The sequence below is a fragment of the Bombus terrestris genome, chromosome 9 (assembly GCF_910591885.1).
Source record: "Bombus terrestris chromosome 9, iyBomTerr1.2, whole genome shotgun sequence".
NCBI lineage: Eukaryota > Metazoa > Arthropoda > Insecta > Hymenoptera > Apidae > Bombus > Bombus terrestris.
In genome coordinates this window covers 6261473-6280665 of record NC_063277.1, presented here as the reverse complement: position 1 = coordinate 6280665, position 19193 = coordinate 6261473, and the positions used below count along the sequence as shown (strand labels likewise).

The window sequence follows — 19193 nt, the reverse complement described above, 5'->3', positions numbered from 1 at the left end:
AACGGTAATAGATATATTCCATGTGGTCAAATTTATTATTCTCTTCTGTGTTACGTATATTAATATAGCAGCAATGGGAATACAATTCTGGATTAAGCAGTGGAAACACAAATTAACGTTTTCATTGACGTTGTCAGGCTAACGACAGCGTCGAAACGCCTTGTTTCATTACTCATTCAATAAAATTGCTGGTGTATACCAACCACAGAACAACAGTAACACTGTCAGGGTGCACCGTTGTCCTCTATTGTGCATCCCCATATCCTTTGATGGCGCCGTCCGTGCATTGTGGATTGCTTTCGTTTCACACAATATGTGACGGAACGTGTGGTCAACTTGTATACAAGTCAATTTTGTTTTGCACGTGGACTCTGATATCGAGTAAAAAAATTTGCTTGCACTAAAATTTACGCCGCATCTTCTGATATTCCGCTCCGATATTGATAATTTTCCAAACTGAAAGTTGTATAATCGTGAAATAACGTTTTACTTCTTCCCCTTAACGATTCGGTCTTATAAAAGATATTCGATTTGTGAAATTTCTACAGTTTCAATAAGTCGAAATTTTGATTTTATAATTAAGAGAAGTTTGAATATTTAATTATAAAGCATATTTATGACCAACATTATGCTTAAGTTAGTAGAAGGTTTCGTTCCAATTGAAGCTAAAATCATTGTCGATATGATTTAATGCACAATCAATTATTCAATGAAATTGCGTGAATGAAAAAAAGGAATTACAATTCTGATTTGTGTCATATGTATCATTTCTTCTCCTTTTATAAACTTATGATTGACTTCCTCATAGTTTACGTTTCTACGTAATAATATATTACAATTGATTAATTATAGTAATTACTGTTAACCAACAAATTTACTCTTTGTAACTGACAGGGGAAGTTAATCGAATTTTTATCACTTGCGTAATATGTAATTTTACAGTTTCGCTTTGCGGCAGAATTAGTTGTAATTATATGATTTAATGACCGGGAGTCATAGAAATTGTTCAATGGGTCTCTTAAACTGTGAAGTAATGTGCGTATATCCTCCTGTAGGCCTGACATGGATCTTACGCTAATCCAGTAGTGGATTATACGTTACTATGTACAAAACACATTAAATACTCTCGCTTAAATTGATATTTAACGTTCAATTTTGTATTTCATGATGTATTTCAAAATTTTCAAAATATAATTTGCATGCTTTAAGTGTGTATAATAGGTACATTAAATATAGTCGAATTTCCATTATATAAATTAATAAAAACATTACCCGATAAGAAAATTTTTTATCATACATTAATCTTTTAGAAATAAAGTTATGCAATTAAATATCTAATGAAGAAAATAATGTTAGAAATAGATAAAAAAGATATCTTCTTTATTTATAAATGAGACAGGGATTCATGCAGTGTCCAAATTAACGTGAAATCTGTGACTAACTTATAAACATTATTAAAATTTAGAACTCGATCCTTAATTAAAAAGAATATTTTCTGAACAAATAACTGTTATTAGTGAAAAAGGATATTAAATTTCGATAGGATTTTGCACAAAATAAAAAATGTCATAGTTTTTGAAAATTTTTTAATTAGTATATAAACATTTGCAGTTTACTTCCTATTTTTTGTAATAATGGATATTGCTACGTGTAGATTTGGCATACCAGGCAAGCTAGATAAAAGTTTTAATTTTGCCTAGTGAATAAAAATTCGAGTCTACGATTGCCATACACGTTCCTAGTATTACGATCGTTAAATCGTTTTGAAGAAATTTGTATAATACATAACTAACGTTATACAATAGAAAATATTTTAAATAATTCAGTAGATAAAATTCAGATATTATAATGACGTATTAAATTCGACAATTTTACTTTGGCGTTATATATTCTTCTGTATTACCGAAAATAAAGCCACTATAAATTTGTTATTTTATTTTATTGTCTACACATATATTCTACACGTCACCGATGCATTTCTTGAAATTTCAATTATTTTTCTAAAATATATGTACATATAACTGCGAACTCCTTTCTTTCCCCTTCAGGTTTTTGATCTTCCAGTTTGGCTTCTTTGGTGTAAATTCTAAACCTTAATCGTTAATAGTTCCAATACTAAGATAATAATAAAAATATATGACACTGCATTTCGCTTTTTAGAATACGAGTCGGTTTGCATGTAATCTTTAACACGGTTGAGGAACAACTGCATCGAATTGCGCATTTAGTCAGGTGAAGGCGAAAAGTTCTCGTAAAACTACCACTTTCATAAAACTCGAAGATGTAATAGAATATATTAAGGAAGCCATTCGGATTAGTTCCAGGCATCGAACCAGGTCCCGCAGTAATATTGGCTGCTCGGAGCGAAGGAAGATTATTGAAATGGCACATTTCGCAAGAATTAATATAAATTCATGCATAGGTTTAACGACACTCCGAGGCCAGAAGAAATGCTCGCTGGCTGCTTCGAACAATATCTGCATAATTAACGCAATCAATTTCTGAGCGCTAGACGGGCTTGCGACTAATTTCATATTCCGCCCGAGAATTAAAAGCAGAAGAATAAGGGAAGAAGGGCATTTAACTGCGAACAAGTCGACGCTGGTTCAATTTTCATTTCTATTCCGTAGAATTACATTTTCGCCCGATCTTATCTGCTTTTACGACCTTTAATCATCCACATCCTCAACACAAGGGGAAAAAGAATTCTTATTAATGCTTCAATGAAACAATTCCTTGCCATGAAACGTTGCTCTTGAACGAATTTGCCGTATATTTGAAAATTATAGCGTAAATGTCGGTAAACTGTAAGAAAGAAACATAATATTTCTCTGTTTAAAGTAGTATCTTCGTCACTAGAAAAAATGCAAATCTATTTTCAAAATATTCGAATTGCTAAATGAGTCTCTCAGAAGTCAAACTTATGCAACCCCACTTTTTGTTTATTTTTTAATTTCACTATACGAGTACACGATTAATATTTGATACACGAAAGAAAAATAGTTTCCTTCCATAAATTCACGCGCGACGAGAAAATGATACGATATATATAAAATAAATTCCAAGATAGGTAAAAAAAAAAGACAGAAATCTTTATAATATCGTTGCTTTTTTATATTTGTATGAAATTTATGAAATTTGTCAATGTGGCGTCTGAACAATTCAAATAGGACAGATTAAAACTAAAAAGAAACTATTAAAAAATTTTCATTCGTAAAGATAAGAAGAACCAAGATATATTTTAATACATTTATAGTTAAATAATTAACGCGAGTAAAAATCACAAAATCTGAGAAGGAAAAGGTAACTAATTTCAAGACTAAACTGTTTTTGACACTTACATCTTTTTAATATGTACAGTACACCATTTCTTTTTATCTTCACGATTGTGAATTCATAACATATGCAAGAGGCGTTGTGCATTAGTAATATGACAAACGCAGGCAGTAGTCTTCCTTAACAACGTCTCCTTCGCGCGAGACACAGCTATACACTAAAATAAACAGAAGCAAAAACGCTTTCATCACGTCTACAAACACAGTGATGAGAGAAAGAAGTCGAATCGCCGAAAAGTTTCAAAATTTTCGTCCATCTCGATCTTGTCGTTGCCACTTATAAAAATTAAAAAGCTTCTTTGTTCAAGAATCGCATCGTGAAGGCACGGTGATGTTTTGATCAGACGGCCGAGAAGGAAAAATCTGGAGGAGCAGAGCGAAGAAAGACGACGACGGACAAGAAAGTGGGAAGGAAAATCGAGGTCCAGAAATCTGACAGCGTCTTTTCTGAACGTAGAGAACCGCGTCGCTTTTAGTTGGTATTAACGGGCTTTGAGCGTGTGGACCAGTCGCATGGAACTATCGTGTCGCGACAGGACACTCTCTACCGAAGAAGTTACAATGGCGGAAATCTCGCGCGAGAAGCCGGAAGGAAAAGAATAGAAGAAACTGGCGAAAGAGACAACTGAGAGACGAAACAGAGATAGAAAGGAACGAAGCTGTTAGGCAAAGAGGGACGGGGGAAAAAAGGGATTTTTCCGGGCTATACGTAGACTTTAGCACGGTTAGAATAGGGGAACGAGCGCTAAACTGACAATAGCACTTTTTTAAAGGTGCGCTGCTACATTTAACAATGATACGATCCACGCCTGCACGATGCCGCTTTCTCTACCAGTTCAGTACTTTTCATTTTCCCCGCTGTCTTTTCCTTTTCTTAACCGTTCTTCGCAGTCGTATACACTCAAACGACTCATCCAAACTATCCTCTCGCGCCGCATCCCTTCTATGTATACTCATTCGCGTTTTCACTCGGTGGATCATCCATTCGCCGCTCGGAGAAACCCCGTGACAGTTTCTCGGGACCACGGGACTCAGCCTATCTTCGAAACGGCTCTCCAAACAATGGGCAATGCATTTTTCTGATTAAAATTTAACGATGCGACCGCGGTGTGTCGAGATGTGGTGAAAGTATCGCTGACACAATGAAATATCGTGATAGACTTTCGATCCAATAGGATTAGGGTATCTGTGGTATTGACAATTTTGAAATATAGCGAAAAATTTGCTAGTCGTTATATAATTGTGAAAAGTTTCTTGTATAGCTATAGTTACATATATATTTTAATATCTATTTATTAAATAATTTGTCAACAAATCATGACAAAACGAATTCTCCTCGTCGTTCTTCTGTATCAATCGTTTCTTCTGTACTAGAGTTCTGTACTAGAGAGTTCTGTACTAGTACTTCTGTAATAGATTTTTCGATATTGCTTCTACTATTGCTATACATTATATGTGTTTATCGTTTTATAGTTAATGTTTTGTCTCATTATTGTTTTGACGATTTAGTAACATCGATATTTTGATTTCATATTTTCTAAATATTTTAGGTACTTATAGAAGTTTCATCAATGCGATTCTTTGTACCTGTCCGTAATTCAGAACAATGTAATTACAGCTTCAGCTTTCCGATGAAATACGATAATCCTCTTATTTAACGTAACATTCTTTCTCTGTTATTAATATTCGTGTATCTGATACTACTGCAAAATTTTGCATTAATTCAATGTTCCATCGATATCACCGATATATTGTGACACAAAAAGAATCATTTTACGTGATACGGTGGTACGTTATACATTTTTAGAAAAGAAGCGAAAATCCATAAGATATACGTTTTCAGTATTCTCAAAGAATCGCAAGATGATACCCGAGACTTTGATTAAAATGCAAGTGTCAGCGAGCATGTTTAGAGCGAAGAGAAGAAGGTTCTATCGCATCGCAGCATCAGCAAACTTTCTTCTTTGCTTCTCTGTTTTTGCGAAATCTTTTTTTCGAACATCCTTAACTTCCAGGTTTCGCAAACATGCCACGCAGCCTCTATGGACAGAAAGCTCGAGGAAAGGAGGAATAGAGGCCTCGAGCTTTGTGAAGGGTACGAAACACGAAAGGAGCCACGAGTAAAGGCGAGTAGAGACAGGGGAAGACGAGAACACAGGGACAAGAGGTCAAAGAGGAGAGAAGGACCTAAGAAGGAAAAGAAGGAAGACAGATTGCGAAGAATAGAGGGTTGGGCAAGAGATTAAGGTGGCCACTCCTAAGCCTGGCGCCAAAAATCCTGACGGCACAAGCTTTTCGCGGAGCTCGAAAGGAATGAAATACCTACCACCTTTTTCCCTTGTATGCCTTTCCTAGGCCAGTCTCTGCTTCTTCGCATTACTCGCCGACCTCTGCCCTCTTAACTCGTCGTACCCTTCCGACTTTACTTTTACCTTGTGTCACCTTGCTGCCAAAAATCACGATTCAGGCCGTTCTCGTTTGGACTAATGGTCTTCGTGTCTGAAATATCACGTCGCAGAGTAATCCAGAAATTTTATACAATAATATATATCTTTGGAAATATAGCGTTTTTAACGTAAATATTTATTTTATTAAGTTACGTTAGGAAAAACTGAAATGATGATAATGGATCACTGATTGTAATGTTAATTATGTTGGATTAGATTACCTTCTGTGTAAGAATTGGTGAGCTGACTGTGATGGTGGTATAGATCAAAACTTTGAGAACTTGGATTTTTTTGCTTTAAACATTATTACAAATCTTTAAAGCATTATTTTCTATGCACGTATATAAATTGTGCTTTATTTATTAATTTAAAAAGATATATATTCTTTGATACACATACATATACATATAACTTAGGTAAATATGGTAACAGGATGTGAGTTAGATTCTAGTACAATAAAAGGTTCAGGATAGCGTGAAAGATAAAATTTATTATGTGCCGAGTATGAGATTTATATAATTTTTTCATCAGCTTAAAGTAACAGATATAAATCTCTAAAAGCTTTTTGTTAATCATTTCATACCGTTAATACTATATTCTCTGCAAGATATTGATTTTCGTAACTGGAAGCATTTGTACGAATATCCGCGAAATTTTTAATATTTAAAATTTTTTCAAATCCGAATGCGTTTGATAGACCGAAAAAAATGTGCCATGGTAAAATTAATACCGTGAAATTTGATACCAGTAATTTTTCTGTTAATTACGTGCTCCAGTGTATACATAGGACTGAAACAGCTCCTTAAGGAACCGAATAAATAAATTTTAAATCAACTAATCTCATCGTGACGAGAGTTTTCAAGCTTAACGTGATATTATCGTTCTATTATTAATAACGGAGATACACCGAGAAGTGTCGTAACCCTGAAATAGCCAAAAAGTTTCTGAAAGAAAAGTTGACAGATTTTTGACACGTGGCGTACAGTTTACGATTCATAAAAGAGAAATAACCGGCTTGGAAGTTCGAAACAAGTTTCTCCGGTATTCATAAAGTTGGCCACACGTATCAGCGATCTCGATTTTCCACCTGTCTCGTCCCGTTAAAACATTTCCTGTCTCTGGTACCGTGCAATAAAATCGGGAAAAAAGAGAGACCGAAAAAGAGGGAAATAATAAATGCACGGTTCGTTGAAGTCCGTTGTTTACACGTTTCGGGCTGGTGGTACTCGATTAACGATGAATTTGAATGACGTCTGGCGGCAGAAGATCCCGATTTTCGGCTCACCTCGATTTTCGCGAATTACATTTCGTAATTGAGGAGAGAGGACGGGAGAGAGAAAGAGTCAAGCAGAGTAGAGCAAATGAAGTATATGTAAATAATGAGGGTGGGAATGAATACGTTGGAGGGACTGTGGCTGCACTAATGGCGGGTGCAACGGCCGTTGAAGGGCCACCCGAAAATAATTCCGTCCTCTATCCTACCAAGAGAATCCCCCTCAGGCCGCCCAATTATCGTGAAACGCCTACCTACTATTTCGCGCTTCAGGCTTAAGCAAATGAAAAGCGACGCTTGTCCCTAGACAATGCGACCAACGATAAATCTTGGCTAAAACAAAGCAAAAAGGATCGATGTTTTCTTCGCCAAACCTTTGTCTTGATCTTTCTTAATATCTTTTATTTCTCGTATTTCATTTTTATTTTAATTTCTTTTTTGTCTTTGCAATTATTGTTATTCGGCATATTTACACACTGCTCGGGAATTGTTGTATACAGATTTTTGGTTGCAAAATTTTACACGAGAATTTATACACGGTTTTAGTAACATTTATATGGGAGGTAATTTTTTGAAAAATATTTGACACATGCTTTTTTTTATCGTTTACATCGGTCGGATGAAAACAACCATCAAAATTGGGGATTGAAACTATTTTTTTTAAATACCTTGGAAACTCGTGGATGCAGAAACATTTCCCTTTCGAATTACGCGTTAAATAGAGAATTCGGTCGTATAAAGATCGTAAATTCGATCGTCAAGTAAGTTATATGGAAAGTTGTAAATTAATTATCGTATAGATTAAACCAACCAACGTTTATAATTGTTTCAAATTCTATTACTTATTTCTGGTTATAATTAATCATAGACTAAAGTTATTATTAGTTCCCAAACTCATAATCTGGGTAGTCCTTAGGTTTCTATTTGTTGATGTACTACGCAACTGTTGCAAACTGAACCGTCTTGCGAGCGGTAACACTATATATGTATTTTATACGTTATATATTATATTATATTCGCTTAACATTGTAATAGAATTATTAATTTCTATTTCTATAATAAATGTAGAAATATTTATACACACAAGAAGACACATACAATAGAACGCTTTTCTATAGTAACTGCTCCAAAACTTCCGTCAGCCAGTGTATCTAAACGTAACAAGTAATACGGTGACTGTCACCTTTTCTTGTTCCGATTTCTTCTTTTCACGTGATTCATTATCGGTGGAAACTTGTATTGGAGTGTACAGAAAGGCAACAGTAGAAGGATTTCTCGAGGATTGAATCAGCAGAAGTTTAACGGAAACAGTATTTCGTGGTACTTTGCGCGCAATCACTACTGCATATATAAATGCGATGGAACTTTTTGAAGCGAGTCAGCCTTGGAACGTGCATGACGATCCAGCAAGACCGTGAAAAGGAGATGTAAAGATAGAGAAACTTGGGCAAGGAGAAGCAAAGGAAGGATGAAGAAACGATGAAAGAGAAGATGGGTAAAGTCGGTCTTACAGTGCGCGGTTAAACTTCGTGAGCGAGGGAATGGTAGATGGCAGAGGGGTAGCTTCTTGACTTTTCAATTTTCTTCCACTTTTCTCTCGTATCTATTTCCCAAGTTCTTAGCAACCAGCCGATTTAAGCGATCACAACTAGTCAATAGAGTTTGATTTGCCTGCAGACAAGTAATATCTGGAAAAATTCTGACAGCATTTGAGAAGGTTATCGTGATCAGCTTAGATTTGCTCCGTTCCATTGAAACAATTTGATATCATTCAGACGTATTGTAATCAATGTCATCTTTCATATTTGGCCCTTACATTTCCGATTTTTCTTTATTTTCATAGATAAAAGTAAACTGCTTTTGAAACATATAAGAGTTAAATTAAGTGAACTGCATATTTTAAGAATTTTTTAATATTAGTAGCATAATTTTTTAAAAACCAAATAATTAATCTTGATGGAATTGATAATTTTATATTTCGTATGGCTCACATTATAATTTACTAAATTTCTAATAAATTCGTGTATCATTATTAACTGTATTTTCTATAAGAATTAAACGTAATTATAATCAGTGCATTTGATAAAGTTATTTGTCGCGTACATTTGTCGCTTTGGTTATGGCAGGAAATAGTTTATTCAATTTACGCCTGAAGACAGCCTTGAGGTATGAAATCCGGATCGGTCGAATACAAAGCTGGGCTTGTCGAACAGTAATTACGTTGCTTAATGCTAATCGACTGGTTTGGTTGTGAACAGGACATGTTCGTTTGTCATTTGTAACGATTGGGATTTAAAATAAGACTATTAGTCCCTGGAGAAAATGAAACTCAACAGGAAATTATCATTCCAGTACCTTGTCTTGCACACATACATACACGTACATACATTTCTGATACGGACTCACATTTATCCATTATTTATGTAACCATTAGTTTGTCCGAAGAGTCTACAATTTTGATTACTAATTACCGATGATGATTTTGTTATCCAATTGGTAAATTTACTATAATACTGTCTATATAATTAGAAATTCCAGGTACATATCTACAACTAGAAAATTAGATAGATCGACTGCAGTGTAATTAGAACTTCAGGTAAAGCTGTAGTATTTATAATTAAAAAGTAGGTAAATGGGAATTAAGTTATTATATAGTTATTTTATTTGAAAATGTCATATTATGAAGCTTTTTGAAAGATGGTCGTAGGAAATGGAAAAGTTCTTTAAGATGGCATTCGTTCTATCGCCATATTGCTAAAAATGTTTCGAAGGATCTAGCCACGAAGTAGAGATGGCAACGATATGGCTTCTGGATAAGAGGATTCTGAGGGATAGCACGACATTTACCTCGAAAGCTTCCTCATGATATTATTTCTAACATAGCGGAGCTTCGAGTAGGAATCTGTTGCCAAAATTGTGATGGAACTAAATGGAAATGATTATATTGAATGAATATTATTAATCTTATCATTAGAATGCGGATATTTATAAACTTACGGGAAATTTGAAAGTAAGAAAATGTACAGAATACAAATACTATACGAAAATTAAAATTTATTCAAAGTGCAGCATACTTTATAATACAGTTCACATTTCTTTTTATTATTTTCATGAAAATATGAATTAAAACATTATTTCCGCTATAATCGTAGCACCGAAGGAGAAGAATAAACGAAATAATGAATTCATCAGTTGTCGCTATTAAGATCCATTCATGGAAACAGGTGAAAAAAAATTTCTAAAGAATTTGTTTGATATATCTACATGTAATTTCGCCTACCTTATACATCTTATCGGAAAGACAATATTTGTAATAGCTGAAATAATTTTCAAAATTCGTATTTACTTTCGTCCTTTTCAACTCCTCGCCGAGCACTTTTAAAAAGTTATTTTAAAAATATTCCTTGAAGAGGAGCATAGTCGGAGAATTGGTCTTCCTGCTCAGTAATGAAGAGTATCAACGATAAACTTATCAAAGACTGTTCAAATACCAGATCGACGTGAAACAGAATCGAATGATTCGTATCCCGGGGAAGATCGGCCGAGTTGATAAACGAATGAATGTTTTAATCACCCCTCGATTATCCGTTCATGGATGAAATTTTAATTTACGAGGCAGGAAAGTTCTAAAGAGTTACGCTCTCCGCGGAAAATTCGTTCGCTTTATGTGCTCGCGCCTCGAAAGTTTCAGTTTGACCGTTAAGCCCCCGAAGGAGAACGACGGGGACTGAATGGGAAACAGAGAAAAACCAAAGGGGAGTGAAAAGAGGAACGGGGACTGGAACAAGAGCCCGGAGAGAAGTACGAGGCAATGGGTTCGTCGTATCAAACTGGTAGATTGGAATTCTAATTAATACTCGCAGATTATAGATAAGGACGCGAAAAGAGAGGAATCGAGGTGAAATAGGAAGGAAAGATGGTACAACTATGATTCGTTCCTCGTCCCTTTCATCTTTCACGCCTCTTCGTCGTCCCTTTAATACATTCTTCAACTTGCCAACTTAATCCTCCAGATGAATCACTGTTTCACAAATCTTCTATTTTCTGCAAGATATTTCTCTCTATCTACATACTTTTATAAATAATTATAGATTATAAGTTTGATTTTGCTTAGCAATCTTCCGTGACAATATTCTAACCGTTCAATTGAATACTAAAATAAATTAAAAGTCATTTTACTGTAAATTATCTACTTCTATATCCTGTATTTTTATTGTCTGGCCACTTGGACTCATCATCTTTTAATATCTTAATTGTATCAAATTTTTAAAGTAATGGTTATTTCAAGAATTATTTAATCGTATGAAACTACCATTTAAAGAAACTACCATTTAAGAAATAAAACATATTATCACTTTCTAAAATCAATTTTGTACAAAGTATCTTTTAATAACCTGATTTACATTAATCTTAATTATTTTCGTCTTTGAAGATACGCATCTTTATGTTCTGAGCATTACCACTACAGATTTTTATTTTTCATTAGATTTTAGTTATTACATTCGAGTTTAGTGATAGCAACATTGACAATAGCCTTCAATTTCAATCAACACCTTTCTTGATAGGTACTAGGATTAAATAAAACGAATAGTTGTCCCAATAGAAACTTAAAATACTCCGATAAGCACGTTTTGAGGAACATTGTGAATAAATTGTACTGCAGTGAAAAATCTTGACACTTGACACTCTTGTGTTTGACGAGTTCATTCCGCTCTCGATTCATCGAACGTCCATAAGCCAATACGTATTGCATGGTATATACCAATGTACGCTCTGCAGATCCCATTGTATGCATTATTGACACCTGCGTTTATCTGACAGTACAGTAACGATCGTAAATATTGAAGAGGCTAGATCTTGATATTTTGATCTCTCGTTTTGATTGATTCAGCATCCGAGTAAAACGAAACGTGCTCGAAACTACTTATACAATTTTGTATCTGGTATTTTTATCGCGAGTAGTATCGTCTGGCTCGTCAGCCAAATATATTTGTAGCGAATTTTTATTTGAATAACTATTTTCCGTAATTTTGAGTCACACTATAAACTTATTTATCGATCACAATTTTTATGGGAAGATGATATATTTATTAATTAGATCAATGTAAAAACAAAATAGTTTTTGTCATATATGTCAACGTTTTAGAATGGGATTAAAAAACACATAAAAGGATAACAGCTGATAAATTTGATTAGTTTTTAGATGCTATACTTATACAAAGATGTTTTAGATTTCTAACAAATATCAAAATGTAGTGATTTCATAAAAAATTCGCATAACAAAATTAATGATTGCATATAAACTCTCTTCATCTTAGCAGATAATACAAATTCTAAAATTTCAAAATGTTTCGTAGAAATATTTACGATCAATATCATTTACTAAATATTTCTCAATTCCAATTTCATATTATCAACAGTTCTCTCAATATGGCTACAATCTTCGAAGTATCCATTGAATCGATCCGAACAGATTTAATATAAAACCAGGAACAGTATACGAAAAAAGACGATGGCAATTTTACGATATTCTTAATACGTACAAATTGTAGTATTTAAATGTAGAGAATATCCGCAATAACGGAAGAATATTTGACAGTCTGCAAGATAGCCGACAACGTCAAGCATATGGATGGCGACGCTCCGAGTGTAAATAAAAGGAGACTCACGCCAGACAAAGTATTCTCCTTCATCTCTTTCTCCGCGTTTTCAGTCCCTCTTCCGTCTTCCTCTCTTTCTTAAACTTATGAAAGGAAAGAACATAGCCAACCCTTCAATGGACGGTACCAAGCCAAATCGAGAGCCAGCAAAAGTGGAATTGTGAAATATTAATGCGACTTCCTCCAGCGTTGTACGTTGATCCTCTGCTCTTCTTCTTCTTCTTCTTTTACTTCCTCCTCTTCTTCATCTCCCTCTGTTACTTTTTCTTTCTGCTCTCTCTCTCTCTCTCTCTCTACCTCTCTCTTCCTCCGCTCTGTTTTCCTCCTTTCCTTCGTACCTTAGCATTTCCGCGCACACACGACTACCTTTTCCACCTTATCATATAACATGCCGACACACATAACAACGAATATCACCGGTTTTCCGTGTGCACCAGGTAGTACATAGGTCTTCAGAAAGCTCCGTCTGGAGAAATGAATTTGTAAATCGATCGTCTTGGAAAAGAAATTTAAAGATTTCTATGTTCTAGGGATATAGTTGAAACTCGTACTTTACTGTATTTTTGCGCGTATGTCATAAAAAAATAGGTTTTTCAAATATATCAATATACAATTAAAGCGTATTTTTGTAATTCGTGGCACAACAGAGTTCAGGGAGATTCTATGGTCCAAAATAAGGAGAAAATTAAGAGTAATACAAGCACATTAGAAGTTTTACTTTTTGAAAATTTGTTGGATATACGTGAATTAGACTAATTTCGAATTAGATAAGAGTGAACAGTTTGCAGAAGGAAAAAGGTATCTTTATTCGAAGTTCCGGGAATTATGAACCATGGTGTATAAATCAAAACTTCCAGAATTCATGCTCTCAGGTGTAAACCGTGTCATTTAAGAAGGTACATTTTTATGTTTCACCAGCGTTGTTCACCTTACTTCATCAACGGTCGAGTGACACATTAATAATGACTGTGGTAATTATAAGATATGATATCAATGTGTCTTCCGACTCTTGAGAAAGATAACGAAATATTAGGATATACTCTGTCAGCAATAAATATTAAGATACTTGTCCTCGCTATCTTTATTTTCTAATTATTTCATTATAAATCTGCAATTTCATTCCCATCGTATGTATCGTACAATATAAGATACTAAGTAAAATAAAATTTGCTACACGTTGCCAATAAACGTAACGATGAGATGTCTTGATATTCTACTTATGACAATATATATAATGTCCATAAAACGTAGTTTATAAATTTAAAAAACCATAAAAGCTCGATATTCTCGATTGCAACAAATCGTGAGAAAATTCATATTGTACCACGAAAATATCCTTCGAAAGGTACTTTGCTAGTTAACATTGCTAGATTCGACGAAATTAAGTTCGTAGCAATTAGCGTATCATATAGGTACTTTTGAAAGACACGCTCCTTGATGTTTCTTCTTTTTCGAATGGCTGTTTCAGGAAGGTGAGAGGGGATACTTAGAAGGACTGGCTTCAAGGTATGCAGACCTCTTCAGAACGCATTACGGAGACGTCCTGGAACCGCTTGAGGAGCTACGCCGCCGTGAAACAAATGCTTCTCCCAGAATGCCCAACACTCAACTCACTACCAGTCATTCACAGCCCATTTACGTGCCCGGAAAATACTCGGTGAGTAAATCCGTCTCTTTCTTTCGCTTCTTGATTTTCATCCTGTCCTTTCTATTTATCTTTTACGACTCTCTCTTCCTTTTCCGCTTTCGTTTTTTCGCTTTGTACGAATTCCCCCGTTACATATGCCACTATAATTACGCCTATTTTTCCGTTTCACCGTTAATTATAGCTCGTTCTAAAGTGCATAATAGTTTTTAGTCGTGTAAGATCACGCGATAAACACGGGGCATTCCGTTTCTGTAGGAAGAGAAAGAAAATGTTACGGTTGACTTAGCTTTTCTCAACTTCACGTAGTTTCATAGGAATGTATATTTTCTAATTGCATTTAATTATTAGGTCGCGAATATTTATGCGAATTCGTATTTTTGTAATTGAAAAAATGGAATCTAAGTAGAAAATTGTCGTACGAAATATAATATAATTATTGTATTAAATGTAATACATAAATTAAATATCATAACGAATGCTGTATTTTGCATATTTTATATATCTTTGCATTTTCAAATTTTCCATAAATACATGAAAGTCAGTAGTACATTAATTATATCCTGTAATTATAGTTATTTCCATTTTTATAAGAATCTGTGAAAGTTGTTGCGCGAGTTATCGTAATTGAAAGAAATTAATTAAGAAGGAAACGGGAAAAGTTATGAGGTTCTTTATAATATAAAATACTAGTTCCTTTATGAAATATATGAATTTGTATCTTGCAATAGAAAATAATAAAAGAAGCTGATTTTTCAAAATTATGAGATTTTATTGCATAGATAATTTTGTGTCGATTTAATGTCAACACCGTTATTATATTATATTCTGTTTTCAAGAAAAGGGATAAAAAAGAATTAAAGAAATTGTTTCGACCACTCGCGGAGAGACGCGATCGCGAGGAAGCACATCAACGGAAATCGTAAATTCCCGTTACGATTAGATAATCGACGCCACGAAATGATCGATTCCTTATTTCGGTTAGGATAATAGAGGTAGTTAAATTAAATATGATACTGATATAACAAGTTATAAATCACAGTTTATTCCAACAATATTGTAAAGAAGACAGAAGATACGCTGGTGCGTATGTATAAGTTAAGTAAGTGACTGATCTAAGGGTGAAAACCCGGTCAAAAGATGTTGACTGTTTGAAAGATGGAAAATCAGTGAAGTTCGGTGATGATGCTGTGGCGGAGGAAAGCTAAGGATGGGTGTGTCTAGCGCACGGGACTATCGGATTTGTTGATGATAATTTTGGCTAGGAGAGTGAGGGAAATAGGCTTCGTTGTTAATTGGTTATTTGCTATGTTGATGCCCTCGAGATAAAGTTGCTAGTGGTAGGTCTCATAAGTGAGAAAAACCAACTTCCTCGTGTCAGCCCGTGGTGGACAATAAAATTTAGAAAACAATTCCGTGAAAGAATATTTGTTCGGTCTGAAGGGCCTTAAGTAGAAAATTCCTGAGATTTATTGTGAGTACGCAGCAAGGATCTGAAGACTGGCTACCATCTTGCCCGCGGTGTGTGACCTGGTTTAGATAAAAAGTCGGCCGACGTAACAGAAACTATAAAAATTCTAAACACCGCTCTCAAAAGTTACTTAGTGTAGTTATCCAAATATCTTCAAGTAGTATACACGCGTTTTATCCAAATTCATATGATATAAATCAAGTATAAGTCAGACGCTGATCTTGAAGATACGGAAATCTTAAAGGGCTCGACCCTTAATTCGAAGTGTCGTTTATATTTCTAGCGTTTTCCCATGTCACTAGGATTGAAAATACCTGGATTTATTAAACACGTATCACTTGATAGGGAATAATCTACTGACATTACATACCTTCTCCTTTGCTCTTCAACTAGAATAATGTTAACAGAGATCAAAGATTTCTCAGCATAAAATAATAATAGAAATACATATGAAGTTTGACAAATCAAAAAATTTCACTATATTTAGCGTAAACACGTTTAGCGAATTCGTTGATCTACTAAGGAATGAAAAATACGCGTTTTAGCGTAACTACCGCATGCTAGGATAAATTCCTTAAATAGTTTCATCTGAAACGAAGGACATATAGTAAATTGTTGCAGAAATACGCAACAGGTGGATTTTCCGGTGAATGACTGTAATTCGACCGAATTGCTTATTGAATTTTGACATTACTGCATAATGTAACGCATCGCCAGGGAATATACGGTGTTTGTATTAAGGTATCGCTAATATACGCTCGATTAGGCTTAGCATTGCGTGTTAAATACATGTACAATATCGTAGTATTACATTACTTAGCTTTTCTCGACTTCACGTGTATGTATAATATCATGTATAATAATTCATGTATAATTTCATGTACGATATCGTAGTATTTAATTGCGTACACCATTAGTTGAATGCGTCATTCAAGAGAGAAATTATGTTTGAGTTATCGTTATGATTCTTATGTGACATGAGATTAAAAATGTCATTCAATATTTGTTTAATATAAATTTTAATAAAATTAACATTTGTTCCGTAGAACTTACGTATTAGCTTTTTTAAAAGAGATAGAGAGATGTTAATCATAAAATCAGAACAAAGTAAACAAAAATTCTAAACGATATTTAAGTAATGTTGTTTTTTATTTGGCAATAGCGTTTTTCTTTATCGAATTTTACAGCATGCGCATACAGTATAAGTAGCAGTTATTTCATGTAACAAATAATAGCAAAATGAGTAAAACTTGTAAGCAAAATTTATATGAGGTTGTTTTCCATCTCAGAACGTACAATTAATTCTCTTGTTATTCTTCTTGTTGTTATGGCTATACAGGTGGGAATTATGCTTTAAACGTTTACGATCCTTCTTATGAAGAAAATTGATTCAAACGCAGTCATTGATAAATGTATGTAGAAATTGGGGCTCTCTTTGTAAAATTACAAGCCAAATGGTACGTATTGCTTGCTCGCTGGAATTGTGAATCTCAAGTTGTGAACGGCAAGTAGTGTGCCATTCTAATTGCGAATATTGCGAATATTGTTAAATTAACACTTTTGCTATGAAAAGCTAACCGTTACATCTCTCGTACTTTGTTGTACTAGTTTTACATGATATGCCGCACAATTTCACTTGTGCACATGCAAAGTGAACTAACAATTAATGGATAAGGTGAATGTTTTATATAACGCTTAACATCGATGTAGTCTTATTTGGTTATTTATTGTAATTAATATATCCAGGGATTTTCCTATTTGGATTTTCTTATTAATGTGATCAAGAAGTAAGAATACTTGCTGTTAAATAAGATATAAGAAATCAGTTTAAATATGTAGATTTCTTCTATAGATGAAATTTATCTTTCGCAACAAAAATACAATTACCACTTAGCTAATTTGCGACTCCTTTTTTATTACAATTGACTGATATGTTGCGTAACTTGTCATTAGCTACTGTACAATTTTAAATATTAATTCCTTAATTGACGAACAATTTTTATTTATTAAATTTCTTCGATTCACTGTAACAAAAAAGAAGAATTACATAAGAATACTTAAAGGAAAGAAGCAAAGGTTTGGAAGAAAAATAAATCACTTACCGAGCACTTAAGTTCTGTTCTTTGTAAGAGGGATTTAGCGGTAAGTAGTTCACAAGAACTAAACACTTTCCATCGTGGAATTGAAAGTCCTCCGGGGGCAACTTGCCGAACTGGTTTAAGGGGATTAACCGTGTAGATCCATTGATCCTGTTTTAAATCAGTTATTGCTCGATGCTCAGGGTTTCCACGTGGTTAATCGAGTTTTCTATCGATTATCGATTAAGGCTAATCTTTTCAGAGATCTATGCAGTTATGATCTCAAGGAGTAATTAAGTATTCCGTAATAAAATCTTTGTGTATTCGAAAACGTGCTCTAATAATGGAGATCTATTGCACTTTCTTTTATTTGTCTTTCAAATTATTATTAAACTGTGGTAAATATTTGTACCTCTATGAGAAACTTAAATATACCCGAACATACAGAATTATTAATTTAAAGGAAATATTTGGAAAATTTGAAAGCAATTTCTAAATAAATATTAAAGAATTATAACAAGAATCATTGAATGACACTATTCCTTTTTTTCTTTCCACTATAAATTCTAGTATCGCGCAAGCAAAAATTCTTTCAGTAGAAAAAGCCAGAACTAAAGAATGTCCCCTATTTTTGTCCAGCCCTCGAGCTGTCTGAGCGATAAGGAAGAGGACGAAATCTATGGCTTTGGATACGGAGTATTCAGCAGGCAGATGCTTCAACAACGACAACAGAAACTTGCTCTTGCCGCACAAAACACCACTGCAGTAACGCCAGGTGGACATCAACAGCCTTATCAAAGGTAAGCTACGATTATTCTACATTTGAGAGATACCATTCTTATCTATAATATATTCTGAAAGGAAAAGGGATAGAAAGACTTTTGTCTTAGCGATATGTTAAAGCGATAATTAAACATCGAATGTAAGTTTGTAGCAAATTCTAGTAAATAGTAAAATATATTATTGCTATATTTTTTAATAAAAAAATTCAATTTCCGTCTTAGCAACTACATAAAAAGATAGTAAATGTTAATTCTAATTACTAATTCGTCACCGATTTGTAGACTTTTGATAAAATTCACATACTGCTACAGTTTCGAATCGACCAAAGTGTCCGAATACTTACAAACGATAACGTATATGGATTTTCGATGAAATTTGGAAATTGTATGTTTGTGAGCTCTGTTTACAAGCTACGGTTAGATTGAATTAGCCGAATACTCATCCAAGCAACTAATCACGAACAATGCTTAACTGGTATGGCCTCTTTATTATACATAATTG

General features: G+C 34.1%; 1 protein-coding gene across 2 annotated transcripts in view; it reads left to right on the top strand.

Moving 5' to 3' along the window:
- LOC100650408 (SAM and SH3 domain-containing protein 1) overlaps positions 1 to 19193 on the top strand; it is a 387188-nt gene that overhangs the window by 276893 nt on the left and 91102 nt on the right. For both annotated transcript variants that reach the window (XM_012311947.3, XM_012311946.3), the window contains exons 2-3: positions 14184 to 14372; positions 18549 to 18709. In XM_012311947.3, coding sequence (XP_012167337.1) covers positions 14184 to 14372; positions 18549 to 18709 — 350 coding nt within the window. The remainder of the gene's footprint in view (positions 1 to 14183; positions 14373 to 18548; positions 18710 to 19193) is intronic.